Genomic DNA, 17804 nt, shown 5'->3' with positions numbered 1-17804 from the left:
AGGTAGCATTGGCAGGTATGGTGGATTAGGACATCAGCAGAGCTTTTGCATCCCCCACCCTGGCACAGGACCTGGCACATGGATATAAATGACTCCCCAGGCATCACCCTCCCTAGCTACAAACACAGTCTAGTAATTCTCAAGCTCTTCACTTCTACACCTACACAGTCAGCAGCCTGTGCCCCTTTCTAAATTTCTCCCCTTGCTCTATGGTGTCTTTCCTCCTCAGCTCCCCAGCACAAACAGAGGGCTCTACAGCCCCACCCTCCTGCCAGGTTACCTGCTGAAGCCTGGCAGGGCATCCGGGCTTCCCACAATGAGGACAGGCCTTCGCCTCACAGGAAAGGGGCTGGAAGCCGGGGTTACTGAAAGCAAATCAGTCTTTGTTAAACATTCATCAGCAACTTCGCTGCCCAGCCAGAGTACACCAAAACACCGAGCTCTGGCAGAAGCCCCAAAGCCCAGAGGTGAACCGATTGGTCTGTGGCAAGCCATGAGTTTGGCAGAGAGGGCTTCCTGTCAACAGGAAGTAAAGAATAGAGATTAAAATTATTTTCAAAGTAGGTAGTAGAAGGAAGAGATAAGTGCAATTCTGATTGATAAACAGTCCAATTGAAGGTAGCTTCTCCCACTAAGGGGTAGGGGCTGACATGCATAGCCAGCTAAGATGTAAGCATTTCCTCTGGTCTGGCCACACATGCACACAGTGGTTACCAATGGGGTCTCCTAAGAGTTCCCTGTGGTGAAAAGCCTGAAGGACACATGGCCCCTCTGCTCATGTTAGACGGGAGTCATGGCTGACCAACCAAGCAAATTAATTCAACTTGGAGGCTCAGCACTTTAGTAACCTCTGCTCGGTCCACATTTAAAAAGATGCTGACAAAATTTGGGAGTTATCAAGATGGGTGGGTCCCCCCTCTCGAAAGAAAGAAATGGGAGACACCTGGCGTTTTGTGGGTGGTCGAGTTCGCAGTTTGCATCCTGGGTCAAAGGTGAATGGACAGAGGAAAGGAGAAAGCAAAGAGTCAGGGAACTGGAAGGGGTGGGGAGACGTGACTCTTAACTTGCTTCTCCGAGCATCTGGAGCTCCCATAAAAGATAAAGATGCCCAGAAACTAAAAGTCCCTGGCAAGGAGCTGAACAGATCAGAGTGGGAGGAAAACGGGAGACAGCATCATTTCAGAGTATGCCTGTATCTGAAGGTTTTAGCGGACACAACTGCCTTAAAAGTTACGTAAAGGATGTCTAACCAGATGACTCACTGGCAAGTAAAAAACTCCTCCAAAGAACTTCTGCAGTCAGTCGAGGGTCTGTCAATTGTCTTGTGTTTAGTCAACTGAGACTGCCACACGGCCACAACTGCCAGCTCCATGTGGACACTAGGACAAGTGAAACCATTTTTCCGGATTTTATTGGAGTAGGGCAGTGCAAAGAAAATAGGCAAAGATACTGCAAAGCACCTTAATAAATGTGGGATGTGAGAAAGACATAGAACACCACGCACATCAGCAATGCTGGTATAACGCCTCTCTGTTTGTTACCTGAGTATCGCAGGCATCCTTTGGTGAAATAACGACCCAGGGCCCAAGTATTTGCATTCATACTCAGGCTTCACCGCTACAGTTAGAGCCACAGGTTCCAGGACTAAGTGAGAATGGGACAACGGGGGCTAGATGAGACCCGGGCTGTCCCTGACATCCACTGTGCAATGATGAGTGGACATCTGTGAAACGGAGAAAAAAGGCTGAGACAAGGGGCTTTACTCTAGCATTACACTCGAGGCCCCAGACACAGGCAAATTCGTGGGTTTGTGCGTGGTCTACACTATTTCCCCATGACACTGTTCTGTGGCAATCTGTGCTCTCTTGCCAGGATCCCTCAGGGGGATTAGCTGCCTGTTCCCCCTCAGGTCCAGCCCTGGCCTGTGGCCAGCTGGCATTCAGTCAGCATCCTCTGTTCAAGCTCAGCCACACTCACACTCAGTGTGCCATGGAGTGACACACAGGCTATGTCTGTAAACTTGGAGTTCTAGGGTCTCTCACACTGAGTACCTGGGCTACTGAAGGTCCTGATATCATACTCTGGGCCTCATGGTACACCAAGCCACTGAAGGGCCAAGTCAAGAAACCTTCCGGTGTGACCTAAGAGGCTGACTCATGTTGGGCTACTCCGGCTGAATGCTGAGCTGGATATCATCTTTAGTTGGAAGCCAGAATATCTTTCCTTTGTTAAATAGTCAGTAGCCAACGTCAACTAGAAAAGTGCAGATGATCAATAAAAGACAGATGAGAGATGAACGATATTTAGATACACAAAAAGAGAGGTGATGAATGTGTAGCTCGATAATGGATAGATGGATAGATAAGCACACAGAAGGAATAACTCATGGGGACAGAAGAAATGAATCAGTATTACACAGGGAGAGCTGGAAATCAGTTGCTTCTAAATCCCAGTAGGCATAAGAATCCTCTGAAGAATTTAACAAATAACTTAATAAATACACAGAAATTCTGACTCAGTAGTTCTGGGCTGAGACCTAGGATTTTATATTTTAAATAAATACTGGGTTGATTCTACTTCAGCTGTAATTTCAAGAACCACACTTGGAAAAGTACTGGCTAAACCCTAACCCAACTAATAGGATGTACAGACCAACCAAGGTCAAGGCCAAGATCAAAGCTGATCCCTCTACTGTGCTGCACACCGCCTCCCTTTCCCTTTTTGGGTCTTCAGTCCAGGGTGTTTCAGTGGTGTGAGGGGTAGGAGAACAACATAGCTCAACACAGCCCCGTTCCCACCTCGTCAGGAGTGTCCACAGGAAGGAGGTCCCAGGCTTCCAGCAGAGTGAGGCTCCCCTGGTGGCTATGTAGCAGGCAGAGGCATCATGAGTGACAGGCCCGCTCAATCCCAGTCATGTCTCAATAACCTTCTGTGACTGGCCACTTGGCCTTGCCTCTATTTTTAGTCTGTCTCCAGTGAGGATTTCTGGAGCTCCTCTCCCAAGAGGGCAGAGACATGTGCATTCTGTCACTAATGCTTTACACAGCTGTGAAGAATTGGACTCCCCTGGCTGCCTCAGTGTCCCTACAGGTTCCTGTCTCACTTGGGTTCTTCTTTCCAAAGCCCTCCCTACCCATGTGGCTGCCAGCCCCGTCATTGGCTTGCAAACAGTTCCAAGGACCACAATATGCCAACCAATATCACTTATTAAAGTATGTCTACAAGATGCATGGATTTCAGGATTCATAGGAAGTTGCTTTTCCCAGACAGAAAAAGGAGAATGAGCACGATAGCTCCCAAAGTGCCAGCTGAATGTCACATACACCCACACCTCCAATGAGTTACTCTCTAAAACTATTCCCACCACCTGCATTGTTATTCCTCCGTAACATCAGGGAATAAGGAAGCTAAGACATGGTATCAGCATCCCACAGCTCTAACTACTGCACCACTTGCTCCTTTCCAGGCCCAGCATCACTTCAGGCAGGAACCTGTACCCATCTGTCCTCTCCTCCTGATCTGCCCCCGTCTCTGACAAGACCTCAGTGGAGTGTCCACAAAGGCATCAAAGATAGCTGAGCAACAGGCTAACATCAGGCAAGGCAGCATCCTCAGTTAAGACCCAAGAAACATTTTCCCTCCCTGTATCCCCAGCCATCAATCTAATCCAGTTTATAAGTTACTTAGCAATTCTAGGTCTCTCTACCTGCCACAACCCATTGGCCCTGGGGTGTCCCCTAAAATGTATTCTTCTTTCCTATTGCCTTGAGGTAGAGCAGGGGCCACTGGCAGGAATGGGAGTGAAGGTGGCCAGACATAATCAGATCCAAGGAGCTTTACAGAGACTTCTCCAACACCATGAGCCACTGATGTGCTCTGGAAACTGAGGTCCCAAAAGGGTCTCAATCCAACTGAATGAAAAGACAAGTTACTGAGAACTTAGAGGCCCCAGGAGTCCTGTCACTCACATGCCACTGGACACCACCAAATGACTACACTTGCACAACCTCTTTCTGGAGCAACCCCTTGGAATCCAAACTGTGCTCAGAAATGGCATTCCTGGGACAGCACAGTCACCTGACTCCTGGGCATGAGGAAGCAGGTGTGATTTCCTATGGATTTGCTACCCTCGGCTCAAATGCACCATGGGTGTAACAGAATTCATCGTTCCCCCAAGACGTGGTCCCTTATTCCAAATGTGTCATGCCCGTTTTGCTCACTTGCCACCTGTCAGACATGAAGACTCACTCACTTTCTCTGAGTGTGCCCCCATCTGCCCTTTATTGCTGTGCTCTCATCTTCACCACAGGGCCCTCAAACCCTGACCCCTGGGGTCTGCCAATGCATCTGTGTGGGCTTCCCTCATGTTAGCCCTTGTCCCCCTCGTGCCACTCTTGCTCACGTGTCCAGCTCACTTCTGAGAACAGTTTCATCATTTTGTAATGGCTTCTTAATTTAGAGTGACCCCCCCAACCATGACACCCAGACAAGAACTTAGGCTCAGTACTTTATCTCAGGCAGCACAAGAGTGAGGAGTGTGAAACAGGGAAGCCAGAAAAGCCAGCAGGGGGACTTTTACCACCGAGAAGCCCTGCAGAACCAGTATCAGCACTGTCTACCCGGGATTGGGGGCACTGGGCTACTGTCCACCAACTACACCTTCCTTGGTGGAGGGTTGTCCCTCAGGGAACTAACCCAGCATGGCCAGGCCCCTCTGCCCTGGACTGAATGGGCTGCCCAAGAGGAATCCTTCAGACAGGGAGAAAAATACAAGCCAGAAGGCACCCACCAAGGCCATAGGTGAACTTTAGGCCATGGGCTTATGGAACAGGGTACCGACAGCATCCACTGCAGCAACTCTGTGCCTTGGAGAGGAATTCCTGGGCCTGGCCTTCCAGGCAGGGCTGCCTGAGAAGACAGAGGACACCCAGGTAAACTAAGATCTCACATAAGTAATTGATTATTGTTTTAGTAAGTAATCCCTAACACTGCACTGGACATGCTTATGCTAAAATTTATGTTCTAATCTGAAATCCAAGTTTAACTGGACAATACCTTGTGTTTGTAGTTACAAACTAGCAACCCTCCTTGCAGGACCTGCTTGGTCTGATCTCAGTCTCTTTCCTACTACCCTGGTGCTCAAGCCCTTCTCTCCATAGGACATGGCTTTTACTGTATCTGGAAGCCACCATTGCCCCCACTGGGTCTAAAGTCTCTCTGAACACATCAGCTCACCAGGAGCAGCTGATGTCTGTCCTGGTCATCAGACTGCCTTGAATCATTTGTTAGCATGTGTCTGGAATCCTTATTTTCCCAGCCAGATTGAAGCTCCCTCCTGGCATGATGATCAATAGAAAATTACTAGATGGTAGATAAGGGGACCCCCAGGTCTCACCAGCATCTACAAGCCCTGTGAGAGCTAAGACAGAACTCATTTCTTCAGCCTTGGATCTCATGGTGAGAATGCTAGAGTGAAAACTACTTTTGGTGGGCTGGATCCATGCCAAGAATATCCTACCTACAGCACAGGCTTTCCACACCCACAGTCTGGGCTCTCAGTCCTTTACATGGTCTGTAAGACTGGCCTCTCCATTTGGCCTCAGTACAATATGGCCAGCCCACTGGGCAATGTCATGTTCTTTTCTCTTTCTCTCTTTTTAAAATTAGGTGCTCTGGTATGTATGCAATAGTCATAAATCTATATAATGCTGTAAATTGTAAAGAGCTTTCTCATGAATTATTTTATTGCCATACCCCTGCAAAGCAAGCAAATGGGTGTTGCTTTCTCCATGTGACAAACAGGACATTCTAAGTGGTTAAATGGCTGCCTCAAGTGATCACTGTTAAAGATTTCAGCAGCAACGCCTAGCTTTCACTTTACAAATGGGTTAACAATGTCTTACATCAGTGATGTAAACAGGAACATTTCTTTTTCAAATAAAACCCTTGTTCCCATGTTTGGGTCATCGCCATAGTGGCCACACAACAGCCAGGGGGTCCAGTGTTAGGGAAGGCTTACCCAGCTGCCCAACTTCAGGCTGCTCCTGCAAGTAGCCACTGGATGTTGAGAGGCCTTGGACCTCACCTTCATCCAAGTGTTCCACACACTGGAGTTAAGCTTAAGCAGGAGGACCTTGGGGGAGAGTCTAACCAGAAGAGCTTCCCTCCGAAACACAGCAGGAAAATGCCTAGTGCTAGTCACAATGGAAAATGAGTGGCCAGCCACTGACTGACCAGCTCTACCTGTGGCTGGAGCTTTGAGGAGATGCCCAGGCAGCCTTGAGAGACCATGTGTCCCAAATCCTGCCCCAGGACCCAGCACGTGGGAGAAGAACAAAACGTTCCCCATAGAGCACAGGTGTGCTCACCTTGTGCGTGTGGTCTGCGCATGTGTGCCTGGAGGTGCACGGCCACCTGTATGTTGTGTTTGGACAAATATTTACTTGGTTGGTTGGGGAGGGGGTGTAACCAGTTGGGGTTCCCTTTGGGTAAAAGTAAGGGCCAAGTGGTGTACCTCCCACCCCCCAAGCCTCTTCCTGGGAGGCCAGGACTAGGGGCCTAGGTCTACCTGAGTAAGCCAACTGCAGGGTGGTGCATGACCCCGCCTGCTGCTCCCCCTAGCCTGACAAGGTCGACCTGAAGACCAATCAATGTCTCCAAAGTCCAGCCCAGGCTGCCAATGTGGGGCTGAAGTTCGCAGCAGCCTGGCACGAATTAGGTAGCCCCAAATCCCCAAATACTACGGAGGCCCAAATATACTCCTGGGAGCAGAGGAAAGGAAGTGGTTGCAAAGCAGTCCGTGCCCCAGCCCCAGAAGCCTCTAGAGGAAAATTGGTGGAGAAGAAGATCCATTTGGGGGCACAGCTACACAGTCGCCCCCGCCTCGCCGTGTCCTCACCCACCATCCTTGGTCCCCAGCAGTGGCGCAGCTCCACCCGCCTAAGCTCAGTCCACACCATCCTTTCTCAGCAAAACAACACGACGCACCGCCTCCCGCACCCGCACACTGAGGGATCGCGCGCGGGCTACGCCCAGTGGGCCACCAGCGGCGCCCTGCTGGGTAGCGCGCCCCGCGCCCCCGCTGCTCTGCAGCCACCTCCGCCCCTGGTCTGCACAGTGTCGGAACCCCAGTTGCACGCGGGTGGGGAGCCAGATCCAAGCCTCGGCCCCGCAGTCCAACTCCGGGCCCTGCTCCTCCCCTCCCCCAGGCCACCCTAAGTGACAGAAGAGGCACGCACGGCGCGCGCGGGGCGTCCCGCGTTAACCGCCTCGGCGCCGGGGCCTGGAGCCACAGGGCTGGGACTCACCGGAATGTGCACTCGCAGCGAACGCCTCTTCTGGCTGGGATTCTTCTTGCCGCCGCTCCCGCCCGGGCTGGAGACCTCTTTCTTCTTCTTGGTGTCCATGGCCGCGCTTCCCATAACTTTAGCCAGAAGTTAATTCCGGTGCCTCGTCCCTGAGGTTCGGTCCCCTCTCTGCCTCCCCTGGCCGCTGCCGTTGAACTGGAGTCGCGTGCTCTTTATGACTGTCCTTCCACCCTGAAGACACCTCGTGGGGACTTCCGCGGGGAAGGCGGGTCGAGCAGGTAACTCGCGCCGCACCACCCGAGGGGGTGGCGGCCGGCGGGGAGCGCGGAGTTGGAGCGTCCTCTTTCCCCTACGGAATCATGGGGTGCAAAATCAGAATCAGGGCCCGCGCTGGTTCTGGTTACGCGTGGCTGAGGTCTCTTGCTGGGTGACAAAGTTTTCCTCCTTTTGCAAAGCGAAGCAACATTTTCCGCCCCCTCGGCTCCTCCCCCAGATTCCCAGAGGTAATCTGAAAGGCAGGTGCAATTAAAAACAGTGATTTGGCAAACAAGTCTCCGGTGCCTGGGCTTCGGTGGAAAGGGTGGCGAGGGAGATGTGCATATAAATACATGACCCTGGGCCGCGGAATAAAGCAGCCCGGAGCCTGGGACCGGGGCCGCCTCCTCCCTGGGCGAGAGGGAGGGCAGAGGGGGAAGAGGAGGTGCAAAGGCGAAAGCTCTTCGCAATTGGGCTATTGCGTGGCTGCGGGCAGAAGTTCTGGTGGCGGCCGTGCGGCCCAGCCCGCAGGAGGGCGCGCCCCAAGCCCCGCGGAGCGAGGAGGACAGGGCGTCCACCGCCCACTGACCGCAGCGCCGCGGCCCCGGGGGACCGAGAGGGGACTGCCCGGAGCCGGGCCTGGCGAGGACGCAGACTCGGGGAGCGCTGGCAGTGGAGGCGGCGCGCGTTGAACAGGAAGTGCGCGGCGTGTGGCGCCACTGTCCCGCTCCCCGTCGCCCCCGGGTCACCGTGCACTGTCCCCGGCAGCCCAGGTGGCTCGGGACTTGCTCGGAGCTGATTTCTTGTCCACCTCATCTCGCAGGGTCTCTGCTTCGACCTGACTCCCTGAATCACGCACACGCACCGGGTCCCCCGCCGTAGACCCGCAACGTTGGGAACCCTGGGTTTCCGTGGGCTGCGCGTTGCCCTGCAAGTGCTTGGCGGAAAGCCACGGCCCTGCTGGGTGGCGCGGCACCGACAGCGATCTGTCGCTGGGTGAGTGCCGGCTTTTCTCTCTCACCCCACCCACCCGCTCTTTTCACTTTTACCAGGAGTTGCGCAGCGGATCCGCGGTAAAGTGCATGTCCCCGCGCCGCGGAAAACGCAGAGCTCCTGGGAGTGCGGAGGAAACCGGAGGGAGTGGGTCCAAAAACCAAGGCGAGGGCTCCACGTGCCGCCGCTGGGCTGCAGATCCGGCACCGCCCGTTGCGATGGCTCCCTAAGCGCTCCCCCGGGCGGCGGGACTTTGGCTTCTGGGCTGGAAGTAGGGGGAGAGGGGGGCGCTTCCCCTCCTGCTTAGTGGCTGAGGACCGGGTGACCCCGACATCCCCGAGCTCTCTGAATGCTGACGTCAGCTCAGCTGCTCCTCGTAAATCAGTAATGCAGGGGTGCCACCCAGAGAAAGATCGCGGACAGGGGTCGCTTTAGGGACACCACGGGGGCAGTAAGGAGGTGGCCTTCACTCCTCTGCAGGTGCAGTCTCACGGTTTCCTAGAGGAGGAGGTGTGGTTAGCGCCTTTTAGGGACCTTGCTTAAAGAAGAGTCTTCCTCTGTCCAGGGAGAGGCAACCGGTTCAGCCATCTTTCGGTTTCCACTTCCCACACAAACTCCAGAAACGTGGGCAAAATCCCTAGAGTCAGGGTGGGTCCCTGGATCATGGGGTGGGTTTATATCCCTTCTTCCCCCCTGCTTTCCAACCCAGAATGAAACCAGACTGGAAGGACCCCACAGTCCCTGAGCAGATGCTCTGGAGAGACCTGGTAGAGGTCAAAAACCAATCAGTTATCACCGGCCCAAGAGAGTGGAATTTCTTGGTCTTTCCCTGGCTGGCTTCTTGCTAAAAGACTTCAAGTAGGAGAGGAGGCCTTCAGTCCATGGATGCAATGTAGTAACGATCAGATCATTTCCCCAGCTCATCATTTACATCTCTTCTCTTTAGCTTAAAATGTTAATCCTTGTTACAATGATAACTTGCCAGGTTGCATAAATCACACCATTTGATAAGAACTGGTTTTGAAAAAAACTGATGGAGCAATCAGAAGGGAGCCCAAAGACTGGGCAGGAAGTCAGGAAGAGCCAGGCTGGAAGGGCCCTTCATGGGGAAGGAAGCCACAGTGTTCCTTATCATATGTTGAGTTTTCTTGATGGGACAGTTTTTAGCACTTGGTATAATGTATAATGGGTGCTTTTGTCAGTTGATTTGTGTAAATATATACAACCCTTCATCAATAAGTAAGTGTGTCCTGTAAGTTAATTTTGTTGGAGTGTAGATTTTAGTGCCTTGGAATCCTAAAGCAAAATATTTTATTAGCCAGATATGGTGTAGCATATCTGTAAATCCCGGCACTTCTGAGGCCCAGGCAGGGAGATCAAGAGTTCAAGGCCAGCCTAGACTATATAGCACGACCCTGTCTCAAAAAAATTACTAGCATGCTTATATTGTAAGGGCTTTGGGGAGACATTGCTAGTATTTCTGAAATCACTTGGATGTTTCCTATGTAAGAAGCAGCTCACTAGCTGTTTTTTTTTCCTTCTGAAATGATATTAATACATTGACATATGTCTCCTGATCAGTGGAGTCTCTGAATGGAGGGAGTGCAGTGATTATTTTCTTCCAGGCACTTCTGGAAGCCCTCCACACGGGTGTGGTACATTTATTTGAGCAATAGCTCCAAGTGGCACGTCCAACATTGTTGTGCACTTGATGACCTGACATCCATGCTGCTGAATGTCCTACATATGACCTTCTTACCGTTAATGCAATAAAATCTGTGCTGGACAACATATCAAAATCTTAAATAAGATAGTGAACCTGATTTCTTGCCGTTTACCTCGGGCTGCAGTGCTGCTAGGCTCAGCACCGTTACTGATTGTCTTTGTATAATGTTCTGATTTTTAGGAAAACATCGTATTAAAATAGTATTTATCTTGACTGAATTTTTGGAACCCTCATAGATTTCTTTTCCACACAAGGCCACTGCCTCATTCACCTCCCCTGGTCTCTGTCCTTCTACTGATGGACATTTCCTGGCTCCCAGAGGACTATGGGAGTCTCACCACTGTCTGTGCTGTGTGACAGTGAGTAAGTCATTTAGTTTCCCCATCTATAAGGGCAGTGACATGGTTTTTAGAAGACTTCTGAGGCCTTTTGAACCAGGGCTTATATTTTGTCTTGAATATATTTTGTTAAATTTTATTTCTGTAGCAATTTTTTTTCATTGAATTTTGTAAAAGTATCATTCACAATAAATTAAAAATAAAGAAACAACAGCAAAAGTACCCAGGTCTTTCACTAGACTTGGTTTGGAAGAGCTTCCCAGGAAAGGGTGCACTGAGATACTGCCTGTTTGGAGTATCACTGGTCCAGGGTGATGGCAGTGAAGTCAGTAATGACATACAGTATTAGTAGGTGATGGGGTGATGGTGCTAGGGTGTTTCACAACTCCTAGTGAGAGTTTTATTAACCGGTTTTATGCCACACTTCTGTGACATGGCTATACCACTGCACTAATATCACCTGCACATCTGGAGTCCCCATTTCTGAGAGATGTCACCCCCAAGGCTCCTGCTTGACACACTGGTCCACCCATGCTGGTCTATTCCTCAACCAGGGTAATGTTTCATTCAGAGATTTTTTTTTTTTTTGGCAGTATTGGGGATTAAACTCAAAGCCTTGCCTCTACCACTTGAGCCATACCACTAACCCTTTTTTGCTTTTAGTTTGCTTTTCAGATAGAGTCTTGTGCACCAGTGCCTGAACCAGCCATGGACCATAGTCTTCCTACCTCTGCCTCCCAAGTAGCTGGGATTACAGGTATACACCACCAGACCCAGATTGTTTTTGAGATAGATCTCAACAACTTTTGTCTGGGATGGTCTTGAACTGAGATCCCCCTATCTCTGCCTCCTGAGTATTTAGGGTTATAGGTATGTGCCACCATTCCTGGCTCAAAAGAAGACAATTTAAAATGTTGCACCCAGGGCTGAGGCCTACAACCCAGCTAAGAAGTGGAATAAAAAAAGTACAAGTATTTACATAAAGCCTATGTAGTGGCACAAGCTACTGGGAAGGCTGAGGCAGGGGAATCACTTGAATTCAGTAGCTCCAGACAAGCTTGAGCAGTGTAGGGAGACACCATATCAAAAAAAAATTAATATAAGGAAATCCTCCATTAAGAATTTATAGGTATTGGTGGTTTCATTTCACTTAATCTAATTGTATCTACTAATGTCCTATATAAATGAAGGTGACTTTGGAGGCCATGGGCTTTGTGGAGCACTGACAATTCACAGAGCCTCATGGATTTGAAGTCCACTTGCCCCGCCCCTGGGAATGCTGCAGTTAGAAGAACTTTAGGGGTCATGTGTCCGATGAACTCCCCTTCACCCTTGACTTTGTGTTCGGCGTTGGGAAGAGGGCAGCATCAGTGTGTGATCACCTATGGCAGGCCCAGGACAGCTCATGGTAATTATCTCATTTTCATCAGGGTCTGCATCCAATGTACTTTACAGCTGGGGGCTGAAGCCATTTAATTTCCGTCAGTCATCCTTTCTGGGCTCTTTGGGGCAAGAGAAAAAAACGTGTGTCCTCCCCCCCCAAAAAAAAAAAACCCTTCTTATTTTTACTTATTTATTTATTTATTTTGCAGTACTGGGGTTTGAACTCAGAGCCTACAACTTGAGCCACTCCACCAGCCCTTTTTTGTGAGGTTTTTGTTTTTTGGTTTTCGGTTTTTTTTTTTGAGGTAGGGTCTTGAGAACTATTTGCTCAGGCTGGCTTTAAGCCACAGGCCTTCTGATCTCTGCCTCCTGAGTAACTAGGATTACAGGCATGAGCCACCAGCGCCCAGATTCCCTTTCAAAAGCTTTGCACAAGACTCTAGGAAATGCCTCCAGGCTAACCGTGGACAAGGTACAAAACATCTCAGCTGCTGTGCTATCCTGGCCTGACACGGTTGGTAAGAGCACCAGCCTGTGTGTTCAGGATACACCCGTTCAATTCTGGGCAAAAAGCAACCCTTGTAAAAATGAGCCAACAAGGTCTGGCCTCAGAGCCTTCTGTCAATGCTGAGAAAACTCACCAGGCTAAGGGATGTTATCTAATCATGACAACCAAGGCAGAGTCACAATCCCGTTTTTATTTTCCTAAGCTTGAACACTGTGTAACCTCATGATAGCTTTCGCTCCCTGGTGCAAAGGGAGCCATTAGTATTGGCCTCTGAGGGAAGCAGAGGCAGGGCCCACGATGAGCATGAATACTCCTTTGGAACTATATCTCCCTTTCCTGGCTCCACTTTGATTTTACAGGGCTCCTGTGCTGGCCATCTTCCTTATCTGTGCATCAGGTTGCTCTCCATTGGCGATGACAGTCAACCCCAGGCAGCCCTGAGAGTGAAATCCAAGAACTCTGGATTGCAGTAAAGGTGACTCTGTAGCAATGTTCCCCTGAGCTGTTCGTATCTTCTCCCCAGAGAGCAGCCCAGGGTCCGGGCAGCCCTGTGCCTAAGCGCACACTTAGCAGTTCTCCAGAGTGACAGATTCAGCAAGCGGGGTGTGTATAACTGCACACAGAGGTGTCTGTCTGCTAATGAGAGAAGAGGCGATCGCAGCTGTCCTGTTCCCTTCCTGTGTAAGGACAGTAGTCACATAAACAGCATGAGTTGGAAATAAGGCATTAGGTCATGCCAGCAGCTGCCTCAGTAATGGGTTCACTGGCATCTCATGTGACTTTTGTTCTAGTGATCTGGCTTTGCCTCCCAACAGGCCAGCAGAACATTTGGGCTCCCAGGTTGCAGAATTTGACTTACGGTCTGTGTGCATTGGTTCTTGACTTAGTTATGAGTTTTGAGCATCAGTAGACCAATTAGCCTGGAAAATCATGAGTCCCACTGTTTCCAGGACAGATTTCTGACCTCTCACTCACCCAGCTACTGGGACCTGCTTAGATAATGCAGATCAGTCCTAATAATTTCCTGAGCAAACAGAATTACTTTGGCAATCATACAGCCCCAAAGTTCCTGCACTGCTATACAAATCAGACCCTAACTCACACCGGAAGGGATGTCTGCAGCTCTTGCTTACAGTGCCACTGATGTCATCCCTACAGGTGACTTGCAATTGGCATCCAGACCTGGCCTTAGAATGTCAGCTGGACCTTTTCAAAACTCCAGGGAAAAAATATGTATTTACATGCAGCCTGGGACCTCAACATGGGTAGTTTCTGACAGCAGGGTGGCAGATTGCAGCCCAGATTTTCAGGTGTGTGTGGACTTAGAGCATCCTCCAAGCCCTCAGAGGACTCTCTGTCCCTCCCAGAAGGGCCCAACTAAACCCCAGATCCAATCCTCGCGTGACCTTCGAGTCCACCTCTGACTTTGCCCCTTGGCATTTTATACCATAATCAATCAATGCTCATTTAGTGCTCAAGCAAATCCCCCAGAGACACCCTGAGCACACAAGGCAGCTCTCAAGGACAGATTGATTTTGACAACCCTCCTTATGCTGTGTGGGTCAAAAGGTATTTTGTAAAACGTTCCTAAATATAATTCTGAAGACTCCTAGGATGACTTGGCAGAGAAAGGGGGAGAGAGAAACTTTCCAAGGAGGACTCTGACCAAAGCTTGCGTCAGGATCCTCCCATCGTTGCAACACACGCTCCCGATAGGCCATTCTGCAAATGGCCTTGCCTTCTTTCTAGTGCTTTGTACCCTTTAGGTCAAAAAATAAAGCCTTGGCACTAAGTTCATTATCCTTTGGCCAGCAGAACATTTGCTTGAAGTTTATTCACCCTGACTCAAGGGGCTCCCCACATCTTTGAAGAACCAAAAGGCATTTGTGTGCATGGGCTGGTTAGAAGAGGGGCTCACTGTCATTCACAATGTTTGCCAGAGGCCCCTGGGCTCACTGTGGGCAGCGTGGAGGCAGGCCAGTTTGACAGTGACTCTGGCCATCAGGCTGCAAGAGAAGAGCTCCTCAGACTCACACCTCCATTGGATCATTGGGCCCAAGTCAATTCTTCATCTTTGCATTTTTAAGAAATTGATGCTGGGGCCAGGCTTGGTGGTACAGGCCTGTAATCCCAGCTACACAGCAGGTGAAGCCAAGGAGGATCTCAGTTGGAGGCAGGCTCTGAGCAAAAAGTGGGAGGCTATATCTTAAAACAAACTAAAGCAAAAAGGGCTGGGGCATGACTCAAGTGGTAGAATGCCTGCCTAGTAAGCACAAGACCCTGAGTTCAGACCCCAGTACTGCCAAAAGGAAGGAGAAGGAGAAGAAGAAAAAACTGATGTGATTTGCTCACCTGCTTGTTCACAGGTACATCTCTGGAGAATTGTAGCGTCTAACCACTCTCTCCTAAGACCCTGGGGCAGGTCAGGACCTTTGGGTGGCTTTTGCCTCTGCTCATAGATCCATTCCCTGTCCGTACCCCCTGACTGCCCCCTGCTCTGTATTGCTGGAAACTACATCCCAGGATCTTTTGGTTTGGCCAATGAGAGAGTGGAGGGACAGGAGTGTGGGAGGAGGGGGCTGGGTTGTCTTCTGCTCTGGTTTTGCCTTCCACTCTGGTTTTCTCCTGACTATGGCTCGAGAGTCCACTGGACATTTGGGCAGAAATCTGAGATCCATGCTGGGATAAACTCTGTGATACCTGGGGAGAGGGTTCCCGAGTAGGAGGGTGGGTGCGGGCATGTGAAGTTTGGTGAGGGAGAGCAGGAGGAAGAGAGGACAGCTAGGTTCAGCGTTTTGGAGGTGAAGGCTTTGGCTTCCATCTGAGACTGGACATTAAGGAAGATTGCTAGAAGCACAGAGCTGTGTAAGAACAGCAGCCTGGTGGCAGTGGGCTCTCAGAACATGGAGAGGACAGAGCGCCGTGGAAGGTACCTGTTTGGAGGAGCTTCAGTGAACAAGGGAGTAGGGAAATGAGGTGGTGGGTAGAGAGGAACAGAGTTCAGGAGAGGGCTTTGTTTTTAAGATGGGGTGTATCACAGCATAATGACATGGTCCCAGTCAGGAGAGGGGATGGACGATGCAGGGAAGAGGAGGATAGAGCAGGAAGCAATGCTGGTGAAGGCAGAGGAGCCTTTGTGACCCATGTGACTGGAAGGACCCAGCCACAGCAGCTGGGACACCAGCTCTTTCCTGAGTATCCTGAAGATGGCAGGTATCTGTTCATGGAGGGCTGTTTCGCTCCTGGAATGGCTACATAGTGCTCCATTGTGCAAATGCTGCGGAATTCACTAGTCTGCATGTATTACATCAAATTCTCAAGTGCAGTTCTCTACTGGTGCTTCCATTGCAGGAAAATTACACACACGCCATGTCACACAATTGGGAGCATTTGCAGGACAAGCACTAAGCTTTGGAATTGCCAGAACAAGGAATGTGTCCATGATGAATTTCCACAGATGACTGCTTTGTCCCCAGAAGCTGATTGGCCTGCAGAGCCACCCACAATGCAGGAACACGCCTGACTGCATCCTCACCAATACAGTTCACTTCCGGCTTTTTGACACTCACCAATCTGTTCCATGAAAATAGTATCTCATCCTTTTTTGTGCATTTTTCTTATTTTGAATGAGTACAAACAGCTTTTGGCCCATTTGCATTTCTTTTGTAGTGACCTTTCTGTGAATTGACTATTTGTGATCTTTTGCCTTGTAAGTTGTTAGGTCTTGTCTTCTCATGGGAGCTCTTTTTATTAAAGATGTCAGCTTGGAATTGCCAGAATTGCTTCCCCATTTATTATTCGTCTTTTTACTTTTCTTCTTATGCCTTTCTTCCATGCAGAAAACGCTTCCATTATATGCTTATTTTATTCACTTGTTTTTTGTGGCTACTGGGATTTCCTTTCATGTCTAGAGATAATCTTCCCACTTCAAACTTATTTCTAAAATATTCCCCCTCTTTACTGCTGCATTTTTATGTTGTCATTTTTTTTTACATGCAAGTCATTTTACATTTAAATCGTTGGTCCCTTTGGTATTTCTTTAGGGAAAGGCGTGAGGCAGTGGAGGAAAGGAATATGCTTTCACAGTAACCTTTGTCCTCCCCCAAGGATGGAAATCAGGTCGGGCAGGGGCCTGGCCCCTGGTCCTGGGTTGGCTGGCACTCACCCCCTAGGGTGAGCAATTGTGCACAGACAGCTGGGCTGCAGGACCTTCAAGGTCCCCTCCCTCAGACAATCATCCCTCAATCAAGGATGCTCTCTTCTGTCTCTGGATTCTTGGAGAGCTGAGGTAGACACCAAAAGTGTGTGTGGTCAGTTAGTACAAGGAACTGCTTCCTTTTCTCCCTGCGTGTCAGGATTTCAATAGAATCCATTTCCAATAGAAAATCCATTTCCAGTGAAAGAATATGTCAAAGGCTCATCCTGTTGATGGCAAATCAATAGTGCCATCCCCTATAGGAACTTTGGAATGATTGTTTATGGGACACGCAAAAAAGGAAGTACCTGGTACACACTCCTGTTGCAGAGTGAGAAACGAGAAGCACACAGAGTTTTTTGTTTCGGTGCATTCATGGACAGGAGTTCATTTAATTCTTCCCTCAGCCCCGCCTGGTACTGGGACTTGAACTCAGGGCCGTGAGATTGCTAGGCAGACCCTCTTACTGCTTGAGTCAAGCTCCCATCCCTTTTGCTTTAGTTATTTCTCAAATAGCATCTTGTATTTTTTGCTCAGGCCAGCCTGGACTGCAGTCCTCCTATTTATGCCTCCCACATAGCTGGGTGACAGGTACACATCTCCACATCCAGCTTGTAGGTTGAGATGCAGTCTCATTGAGGGTGTGATTTTGGAGGGTGGTTCTCAGGTGACCCCTTGAGCAATCCCCAGAGGGCTGTTATAAAAGGAGCAATCCTGGCCCTTCTCATCATCTCTGCTTTCTGTCTTGCCATGTGACTGCTTACCTCAATATGTACTTCCACCCTTGCCATCCTCCTTCCTTCATGGGACCCTCACCAGCACTGAGTCAATGCAGTCACCATGCCCTGGAACTTCCAAATCTGTGTGCTAAATAAACCTCTTTTCTCTATAAAACTAGAGGCCTCAGCTATTTCACTGCAGTAGTGCAAAGCTGACTAATACAAACACATCTGTTACCTCACTGTTAAGTCCCTGCCCTGGCCACGCCCCTCAAATCCGTCACTGTGCCTGGGTAGCAGAGTTCTCATGACCTACAGCCTGCAGCATCAGGGTGGGGCCAGGCTGAACAGGAGGGATCTGAGTTTTCTCCAAAGCCCAT

General features: G+C 49.8%; 2 protein-coding genes across 15 annotated transcripts in view; one reads left to right on the top strand and one right to left on the bottom strand.

The window, feature by feature from the left end:
* The window catches only part of Prkag2 (protein kinase AMP-activated non-catalytic subunit gamma 2), a 259543-nt gene extending 252100 nt beyond the window's left edge, over positions 1-7443 (bottom strand). For all 7 annotated transcript variants that reach the window (XR_012443292.1, XM_074060335.1, XM_020162011.2 and 4 more), the window contains exon 1: positions 7308-7443. Coding sequence is in view for 6 of the 7 variants with exons in the window: in XM_074060335.1 (XP_073916436.1) it covers positions 7308-7421 (114 nt within the window). In the remaining variant the exon portion in view is untranslated. The remainder of the gene's footprint in view (positions 1-7307) is intronic.
* A 25-nt stretch (positions 7444-7468) lies between these two features.
* Galntl5 (polypeptide N-acetylgalactosaminyltransferase like 5) overlaps positions 7469-17804 on the top strand; it is a 108814-nt gene continuing 98478 nt past the window's right edge. For 2 of the 8 annotated variants that reach the window (XM_074060457.1, XM_074060462.1), the window contains exon 1: positions 7469-7585. The gene's annotated coding sequence lies outside the window, so the exon portion shown is untranslated. Of the gene's footprint in view, positions 7586-8054; positions 8262-8385; positions 8559-11282; positions 11377-11809; positions 12028-12869; positions 15842-15861; positions 17572-17804 lie in introns of those variants that run through there. The other 6 variants (XR_012443306.1, XR_012443300.1, XR_012443301.1 and 3 more) reach the window with 6 other exon arrangements.

Source organism: Castor canadensis, chromosome 2 (assembly GCF_047511655.1).
Source record: "Castor canadensis chromosome 2, mCasCan1.hap1v2, whole genome shotgun sequence".
NCBI lineage: Eukaryota > Metazoa > Chordata > Mammalia > Rodentia > Castoridae > Castor > Castor canadensis.
The sequence above is the reverse complement of the archived record's forward strand: the minus strand, read 5'-3'. Positions and strand labels throughout refer to the sequence as shown.